The following is a 10233-nucleotide window of genomic DNA, read 5'->3' on the forward strand; positions in this document are numbered from 1 at the left end:
ACCCCAGAGTTTGTGGTTTGCTAAAAGACAAACATATGGCATTTATTCGTTTATGACATTTATTTATGGCTGACTGCCTGTGCTCTTTTCAAACAGAGCAGTAAATGAGATTGTATCTGTATGCCTCCTATGGTTTATAGAGGTTTCAAAATGTACACTTTCAAAATGTAATATTTCCAACTCTCTGACTTGCATACAGGCAGCAGGGCAGAGAATGCAGAGGAGCGGCTGGTGAACTACCTGTTGGGTCCGGAGCGCTACAACAAACTGATCAGACCAGCTGTCAATAAGAGCCAGCAGGTCACCATCTCCATACAGGTGTCTCTGTCTCAGCTCATCAGTGTAGTGAGTACACACACACACACACACACACACACACACACACACACACACACACACACACACACACACACACACACACGCCTATCCAGTTTTAATATCTCTCCAGGTTCACAATGCATACATTACACCTCTGCAAAACCCCCAGCGATCCTAGCAATTCTTGTGCAGTCTACTTTTCAAAAGTCTTTTAGGATACTGGGCCATTATTTACATGTAGGCTGCCTATTTCACACTCTTCATCACGGCTCTGATTTATGACAAATTCATTGTCCAGTAGACCAGATTTTATACTTTGAAATTTGAAATCATGGTCATTGTTAAGTCTACAGTATGGAGAGACAGTTTCACTCATATCTCATATACAGTACCGGTCATAGATAGGATGATGATATCTGTTAACATAAAAGCATGAAACACTCCCGGATAATGTTACAGTCAGAGTGGTTAATGTTATGGCCACCAGTTTTAGGTTTTCTTTGTTCACGTTTTTTTCCATCAGTTTGGCATATCAGAGGTCAGAGGGCTCTACTACTACAATACCCATGAGCATGCTATGGAGAAAACGCTTTGCTGTTGCAAAACACAGCACCATAGTTGCTGAATTCATCCAAAATTGAACTGATTGAAGCTACAAATTGTATCATCAGTTTTTTAAACAGGGTAATCTTTAGCTTCCAGCCATCCTTAGCTGCAATTTTAAGCTCTGTCATTGGATGTTTCTGGACAAAATGCACATTGGGTTTTGGTAACCATCTCTATAATAATAATAATAATAATAATAATGATAATGATTGTTATTATCATTATATTTTCTAACACAGTTGTTCATCTTTCGCACTGATGATTCAACTGTAAGAGTTTATGTTCATCCGAACCGTAGAAATGCCCAAATGTTGAGTCACCTAACATTGTCTTTGAGAAAAATGAATGAGACCTCTGGAAAAGCCCTTCTCACTTCGCATTTCTGTTTTTATTCTGGTGACATCATGTAAAACAAAGTATAGCTCCACTCAGTGGACTTTTTCACAGCAGACATTTTGACTAATAGGAAAAGCACCGGTGGTGCTAATAAAATGGCTCCGTTCTGTTCAAGTGTCTAAGTTAGAAAAGACATGTGACAGTGAGCCAGCATGCACAATACCAGGACCCTGAAACTGAAGCAGCTAAATGAAATTCAGCCATCATTAATTCTATTATTTACACCTGTGCTTTTCCTACATGTCAAAATGTCTTCCATGTAAAAGCCCTGTTGCAAACTGACTATCAGTCTATAGGGACTATAGGCCAGAGTAATTGAGAACACCTTTGTGGGTGTACAGGGCCTTTTATCTGTGCATTCTTCTGTAGTCTACCACCATTATGAGTTATTAAAATAATACAGCAACATAAATATCGTAATAGCTATAAATAAATATCACATCATTAGAATAATGCATCATAGCTTTTTATTTTATTTTATTTTATTTTATTTTATTTTATTTTATTTGCACACACATAAGACTCCATAAAATCCAGATAATGATAATAAAAAAGATGTGACAGTTATCCAGCCACAGTCCAAAGACACACAGGTGTGGTAAACTGGCAAATGTGCCTGTAGGTGTAAGTGACTCAGAATTTATTTGTCCGTCTCTTTGAGTTAGCTCTGTGATAGACAGGTGACCTGTCCAGGGTGCAGACCAGCTCTCACCCAAGGCATGCTGGGATAGGCTGCAGCCTCCCTCAACCCTGCACAGGATAAACAATTTAGAAAATGGATGGATAGATAGTTTTTGGACATTTGCTTAAAAATAGTAATCCATCTCTGGATTATGTTATTTTTATACTGAATGAAGCTTGGTTTCCATTGTGTGCTGTAAACACACTCTAATTCACCACAGCTATTATTTACAAAGGCTGTGCTGTGGCATGCTGATGTGCCCACAAGCAAGATGAAGTATCAGTCGAATTTGAAAACACCCATTACATTAAAGTCACTAAGTATTGACCATGAATAGATGGTCAAAAGTGCCTTTCATAATTCCAGTTCTGCCACATCCACACGTCACGTCTTCTGTATTTAATGCATATAGAAATGGAGACATTGTGGTTTAACTGTCAGGCTTTGGTTCAAAATTTACTGACCATAAACAGCTAGCATAGCCCTGATGACAGTAAGATTCACACTTCCTCTAACTGTGAAAAAAATCCAGCTGATTACTGAAGGTAGATTTACCAGTGGCTACCGTTAGCAAGGCAGCCTGTTTTTCCACTCGATGCGTTGAGATGAAATTTATAGCAACAATCCCATCCAATTCCTTGTAAGACTGCAAACAAAGCAGATAACCTAAATGCCAAAGTGAATTAGAGTTACTTGGATTAAAGATGTAATGTCATTGCTGAATTTATAATTGTAATTCCTTACACTACCTGTCACTGAGAAAGGTGTCACATTGCAGTAGTAATGCATTACAGAAGGATGCTGCTGCAGACGGGGCTTAATTGAAATTTTCCTCACTCTCCTCTTAACACAAGACCACTTACAATATATTCATATCAAAATACTTTATCCTCCTGTCACAACCAGATCCCAGCAAGTCTGATATATATGACATCTGAAATAAAGCTTATGATGTATTATATACTTTATAACTTTTGACCACACATACCGTGTCTACTCAGGTTGGACACAAAACTTCCTGCACATTACAAAGCAATTCAACTCTGTATTAAGTTCTATCTTGGTGACATTTATGAAGATCTTAGAGGGTATTAGATTAGATTGATAGATTTTTCCTTCCAAATGGTTCTGTATTATCCCACTCCTTATAAATGTGCTTTGACATTTGAGTTTGACCGTTTCTGTATCTTATTAACACCACTGCCATCATAAAAAAGTAAAATATTGTGGAGATGATACTCGATGTGTGACGAGTTGACTGCTGTTTTCTTGCAGAATGAGAGAGAACAGATCATGACGACCAACTTGTGGCTGTTTCAGGTAGAGCACAATCTTCACCACTGCTCAGAACCCATACAGTGTTCAGTATACAGTTTGTTAAAGTACTATGTGGCTGTGTTTGTCAGTAATGAACTTTATGAACCCTTTCTCTGCAGGAGTGGAATGACTACAGGCTGAGGTGGGACCCAGATAAGTATGAAGGCATCAAGAAACTACGAATACCCTCCAAACATATCTGGCTTCCTGATATAGTGCTCTACAACAAGTAAGTACATGCATGTGTGCTATACAAAAACATGATTCTGTTGTGCTATATTATAGTAAGTGTAAAGGAAAAAAGCCAACCCACATAAAATGTAAATGTGTGTGTGTTTGTGGTGGTCCCTATATTAATGGATTAAACCTGATTTACAGTGTATAATTCCATTAAGAGGTTTTCCAACATTGCCATCACAGCATTATGAGCATAAAACCTGCTGCCAAAATTAGTATGTCTCTCTATGGGGATTTTGTTATTAAAATTTTCTGTATCCTCTTTTAATTTTTACAAACCTGTTTTGCTGAGGTGAAGGGGTTACTGAATGCTTCATCAGTCTTAAATGATCTGGCTTTATTGTCACTTCAGACAATGATGAGGGAGAGTTTGGGACTGTCTGATTATCATCATTGCAATGAAGGGAAAAAATTGTTTCTTGCTGCGTCCTTGGTTAACTGACTTCAGAAATATCTTATTTAACTGTTGATTGCAATCGAAGGGAGAGTGGCATGGTGGATATGTGTTTGAATTTAGTTTGTATGCCTTCTTCTACCTCTGGATCCATACACTTTCTAATCTTATATTTCTCCCAACAACCTGTCACAGTGCTGACGGCGTCTACGAAGTTTCCTTCTATTGCAACGCTGTGGTCTCCAACACAGGGGACATCTTTTGGCTCCCCCCAGCCATCTACAAGTCAGCCTGTGCCATCGAGGTGCAGAACTTCCCCTTTGACCAGCAGAACTGCACTCTCAAGTTCCGCTCCTGGACTTACGACCACACAGAAGTGGACCTGATCCTCACGAGTGACTTTGCCAGCCGTGATGACTTCACGCCTAGTGGAGAGTGGGACATCGTCTCGCTCCCAGCACGTAAAAATGAGGACCCCAACGACATCACTTACCTCGACATCACCTATGATTTTGTGATACAGAGGAAGCCGCTGTTTTATACCATTAATCTGATCATCCCTTGTGTGCTGATCACGTCGCTGGCTATCCTGGTGTTCTACCTGCCATCAGACTGCGGGGAGAAGATGACGCTGTGCATCTCAGTGCTGCTGGCGCTCACTGTGTTCCTGCTGCTTATTTCAAAGATAGTGCCACCCACCTCTCTAGCAGTACCACTCATAGGTCAGTTTTATTATAGTTTGTGTAGACTTGATAAAACTGGGAATGCGAAGCCTTTGAAATTAGCTACAAATGACTACTAGGAATTAAACCAGTGAAAAAACACAAACCCAATTTGATAAAGAGAGAGCTATTGAAAGTGTATATAAATCATTATTGAGATTAGCAACAAACAAAAACTTAATTGATTAGACTTCATCTTCAATCACAATGATATTTAAAGACCAGCTTCCAGGGAATGATTAGCTCGAGGAACATGGGTGGAAAGAAAGATCATTGTTCAGATATGTTGATGTCAGAATTGTGAAAGTAGGGACTTTGACAGCGTAGGAAAGTGGAAGTGACAAAGAAGGTTAGAAGAGGAGGAAATTACAGAAATTCACCCATACTGTAGAGGAATAAAAATACAATGTGAGAGAAAAGATCTTTCTTTTCAGCTAAGTCCTGATGAAATTTTAAATGAACAAATAACACACAAAGAAGTTTTTGATGTCTTTTTTGTATATACAGAACCAGAGTCCAGTTTTGCTCAAAAGGAAGCTTGTGAATTCCAAAGGTTTTTTTTTTCAAACTGCCTCCATGTTTGTATGTAAAAACATTTTTACGTCCTTGGTGTTAAGTTAATTATCAGTTGCAAGAAAACATAGAAAATGCACGTCATACGTATACAGCCATATCAGACTCATAGATATTACATTTGAGAATTATTTGTAATAGATTGCAAAAAAAAAAAAAAAAGAAGCCCATTGGCAATATTTATTTTTTCATGTTGCAACTTTCCTCCTTCTCTCTTAGGTAAATACTTGATGTTCACTATGGTGCTGGTCACTTTCTCCACTGTGAGCACTGTGTGTGTCCTAAACGTGCACCATCGCTCCCCATCCACCCACCATATGCCCGACTGGGTCAATCGCCTCTTCTTAGTCCGTCTTCCCACATTCCTCCTCATGAGGCGTCCAGGCTCTTCCAATGTCCGTGATAAGCTCCGCCGGAAGTACGCCAACCGGAATACCACCAGAAAGAACAATTCCCAGAGTGGCAGAGAGAGGAAGCACTGTTCCAACATAAAACTCGGTGGGATCCGAACAGACACTGACTCCTTCTACGTGAATGAAGACTTGGCCCACAGGTTTTGTTGGAAAGTGGGAGACATCCCAGATGGGGGTGGTGGGTTTTCAGACTTCCGGAGGCCTTTGGGCACTCAATGGGATGCAGATCTGGAGGAGGCAGTGGATGGAGTGAAATACATCTCTGAACACATGAAGACTGAAGACGACGATGAAGGGGTGAGGAGATAATGATTTGGTTAAAAAAGATGTGATGATGAGCAGGAAGAGATAGTATCAAAGGAAGGGAAGAAAAAATATAATATTGAATGGAATGAAGAAAGACAAGGCCCATGAAGGCAGATTATAGAGATGGATGATGACAACAGTGAAGGAGGAGGAGATTTATATGAGGAAGGAGGATGTTATCAAGATGAGAAATTTGCTTTTGTCCTTTTGTGATGTTATTCTAACCTGCTAATCATCTCCCTTTTGCTGAAAATATCAGATATCCTTAAATAACACTAAGACTCTACAGCAAATGCTAATGTCAGCATGCTAATATGCTCACAATGACAGTGCCAACATGCTGATGTTAAGCAGGTATAATGTTACTGTTTGCCATCACAGCATGCTAACATTGCTAATTAACATTAAACACAAAGTACCTCTGAGTCTGATGGGAATTTTGCAGGTATTTGGTCATAAAGTATTAAACATGCATGGAAAAGTCAGTGGATCACAAAAGTTATTACAAGACATCCTGAGGGGGCCATGAACATGTGTAAAAAATTTCCCCAAACCAATCAACAGAACAACATTGCCATTCCTAGAGGCATGCTGCTTGTATAGTTAAAAACAAAAACCTTGCTCAAACACTCATACAAACACAAACTGATGAAGACAGCACTAACCCCAACACCATATTTGTGGCCTTGGGCTTCCAAACTTCCACAAACCTCCCACACTTAATAAATATTACAAACAAGTTGTGCAGCTGTAATTGCTCATGGCATATTTTACATCAGGCTGCTTCTCCTCTCTGTATCACCGACTGCAATGCAGATAAAAATATAACATCATGCGTTTGATGTCCTAGAACCATTATAGCCACAGCAGCAGTTAATGAAACACTACTTTTTACACACTTAGGTTTAGAGACCTGGCCACACACTTTATTGTATATCATTGATGTGTCTTAGCACCCTGTAATAGTGCAACTTCTTGGTTTGGTTTCAGATAATAGAAGACTGGAAGTACGTAGCCATGGTGATAGACCGTCTGTTCCTGTGGATCTTCATCCTGGTGTGTGTCGTGGGAACACTTGGGCTCTTCATGCAGCCGCTGTTCCAAAGCTATAACACGCCCACTGCTGATGACACTGAGTGAGTCATGAACACACTCTGAAACACATATTAAAATACATGCATACATACACCTCTTAGTTTGGCAAAGAAGGTAATATTAATATCTAAAATATAAAAGAAACACCCTGTTTCCTTTTACCTGATAAATCAATTGACCCCATATATTGTTGTATTCAGAGAGGCTCAGCATTTGTATTTGCTTTTGATTAAAACTGAAAGTTTGTGTTCTGTTTCTGCTGTATCCCAGGTTTGGACTGGACAGCTAATGGTCTTTGTTACTGTTATGAGAACAGTTTCAAACTTGTAATACAGGGATTCATTGAGAACTGTGATTTCAAACTCTGCTTATCCAACGATTTGACCTATTACAAAGCTTACAACAAACCTACAACAAAGCTGATGAAAATGGTGAGAGTGAACCAAAACGCTAAAGTTGCAGATAATAAAACCAAAACAATGAGCTGAAAGATGCTAAAACGCTCCATAGAGCTGTAGGGCATTGCAGTGTCAGAGGATAATTCTCTGTGGGTTCATCACTGCAAGTGACCCCTTTTACATACCAGTAGTTATGTGATCCATTTATGATGTTAAAATGTTGATTATATGTGTGGTTTTCCATAAACACATAGATGTAGGTGATTTGTTAATGGTTTGATATGAGCCCAAACTGCAGCAAGTGCCTGTTGCCTACACCTCCATCTACTCAGCCTACTCTACATGTTGGCTGCTTCTTTTACCATATCTTCTTGCAATATTTAAAAATGATCTTCCGACAAAAAAAGCACAGAATGTCCATATCATGAAGAACTATTCTTATACACCACAGAGTTAGCAGTCAATGACATCTATGCCTAAGGCTACATGAAGCTATAGCTGTTTCATACATTTTCAGCCTTACATTGGCTGTCAATGTAAGCTTTAATAGTGAAGCATGACGAAAGAAGTGATATATTTATTATAAAAGGAGCTAATCTGCATCAGAGTTCATTAAAGCTCCAAGCAGAGAAGAAGAGAAAATGTTGGCTGACTGCTGACTGAGATTAGTGGATACTCTATGATAGAGTATGGTAGAATCACAAAGTATCTAATTTATGATACATGACTGAAAATGGCAGCCTAAGTATGATGTGGTTTTTGCTTTGAACATGTGCACAAATATTATGCAAAGAAACTGTAGACACTGATAACGACTGGTATCAATTAGCAGAATCACAATTGATAAAATTAAATATACCCAACCCTGTAGTGATCACTGCTCGTGCCAACTACTTTTTCTTCAATTTGAACAAACTAGCTACCAGGTGTTTAGTTCAACAAAGTGTAAGAGCTCTCATGAACTGGGTATTATCAGTAACAAAGTTACAATAGCAAAGCAGATGTATTTATGTGAAAATATCACAGTATACTCTGCATGTCTTCATTAATAATCTTATTCACTATATTGTGTTTTTTTCCACAGGTATGGAGATTTCTAGGATTTTTGTGCCACAAGAAGGAAACAGTCAAGAAAATGTCTCTTTTAGGAAACTATACTGTATAAGTGAGAAGCTACACCAGGTCTGGGTCTGATCAGTCTCTGTTGGTTGGATCTGATACATACCCGGCCTAATCGATGCAGCCAGCTACACAGTTGACCTCAAACGAAGAAAGAATCGTGCTGGAACACTTTCTTATTGCATGGCTTCTATTTTTGCCAGCCTCTATTCAAGCTCCTCCATCATCATAGGCATGACAATCCTTCTGACAATCTTTTTAAAACTACTAGTTTGTGCAACCTCTTTCAAGTGGACGTTATAATGGAGCAAAGATGGTGACCATGCACTATTTTTGACACAATGCACACTACAGTTGCAGACTATTTTCCCCAGTGATTAACTTTGGCAGTGTAAAGAACAACCACAATACACAAAAACTGGTGAAAAATACTGGTAATTTGTTGTATTTGTCTGATTCTGAAGTGGCTCTGGTACTGATAGAACTGTTGGAGCTCCACATAGACTAACAAAAAGCTTCTTTGCAGCCTCTATTATGAAGTCTGTTCCTCTCTACAGCGTTGTTGATGTGAAAAATCAGACTTTACGGGACATTATACCAGTTTTTCATGTTGGCACATTACAATGGACCCTCATTTCTCCTTTCTCTACCTTTCTCAAACAATCTTTATTGTAACAAAGCGAGGGCACTTTGTCCCATCCACTTTTTCTCTTCATAAAAATATTAATGCACACACACTCTCTCTCTGTCTGTCTTTTTCTTGTTCTGCTTAAGAGCTTTGTGCCTCATCTTCACCATCCACCTCCAAAGCAGTGTTGTAATTGTTAATGCCTTCTTATATATTTTTCTCTTGCTTTCTCTTACTGCCTTTCTCTTACTTGTTTGGTTGTTATTCTCTTATATTTTCTCTCCTTTCTGTGCCATATTACATCACGAGGCCTGTCAGAAAAACCTAAGAGTTCTTCAAGATAACCTTTACTACAATGAAAAATAAGAAACAGGACAAAAAGAAGCTTGCAAAGATGGATGAAATTTAATGCAACTGTGACAGACGGATTCCTTAGAAGTCCTATATGCACACATACATACACACACAGACACACACAAACGTACACACATACACATTTTTACTGTGCATAGATATTTGTTGTTGAATACGCTGACAGAAGATGAATTAGGACAGAAATAAAATGTAGCAACACCAGGTTACATATTAACAATAAATATGACACTAACTGTATTCTACTCTAATATGTTGAATAAAAAAATAATCATTTTTTTGTGTTTGGCCAGTGCTGTTCCCTCAATCATTTGTTCACCAGTTCTGTCTGGCATATGCCTTTTTCACACACACATTTATAAAATTTCACAGGTGTAAATCATCAAATTTATGACATCTAAATTCCATTTAGCTTCTTCAGTTTCAGAGTCCTGGTATAGACCCTTTTCACAGCAGACATTTTGACTTGTCAAAGCAGGAAAAGCACAGTTGCAAATAATAACATTAACAATGGCTCCATTTCATTAAGAGTCCCAGTAAGCCATGTCGGTGAGTGAGCATGCACAATCCCAGAGCCCTGCAACTGGAATGCAGCCATCATTAATGTAATTAATGTCACCTGTGCTGCTCCTGCTTTGACAAGTCAAAATGTCTGCT

The 10233-nt window shown here is 38.8% G+C and overlaps 1 protein-coding gene across 1 annotated transcript; it reads left to right on the forward strand.

Annotated features, from left to right (window-relative positions):
• The first annotated feature begins 207 nt into the window (after positions 1-207).
• On the forward strand, positions 208-9864 carry LOC137179466 (neuronal acetylcholine receptor subunit beta-2-like). Its single transcript, XM_067584136.1, has 7 exons — positions 208-345; positions 3278-3322; positions 3439-3548; positions 4146-4672; positions 5465-5955; positions 6955-7100; positions 8542-9864. Exons 2-7 carry the CDS (start codon positions 3296-3298, stop codon positions 8555-8557), a joined length of 1317 nt encoding a protein of 438 aa, XP_067440237.1. The 5' UTR covers positions 208-345; positions 3278-3295; the 3' UTR covers positions 8558-9864.
• The last annotated feature ends 369 nt before the right edge of the window (positions 9865-10233 follow it).

This window comes from Thunnus thynnus, chromosome 3 (genome assembly GCF_963924715.1).
Source record: "Thunnus thynnus chromosome 3, fThuThy2.1, whole genome shotgun sequence".
Taxonomy (NCBI): domain Eukaryota; kingdom Metazoa; phylum Chordata; class Actinopteri; order Scombriformes; family Scombridae; genus Thunnus; species Thunnus thynnus.

Bases quoted from the DNA above. Each gene is read 5' to 3' on its own strand.
- LOC137179466 (XM_067584136.1), top strand. From the start codon at position 3,296: ATGACGACCAACTTGTGGCTGTTTCAG. The intron at 4,673-5,464 runs GTCAGTTTTATT...CTTCTCTCTTAG, and splicing joins TCTAGCAGTACCACTCATAG to GTAAATACTTGATGTTCACT. The intron at 5,956-6,954 runs GTGAGGAGATAA...GTTTGGTTTCAG, and splicing joins CTGAAGACGACGATGAAGGG to ATAATAGAAGACTGGAAGTA.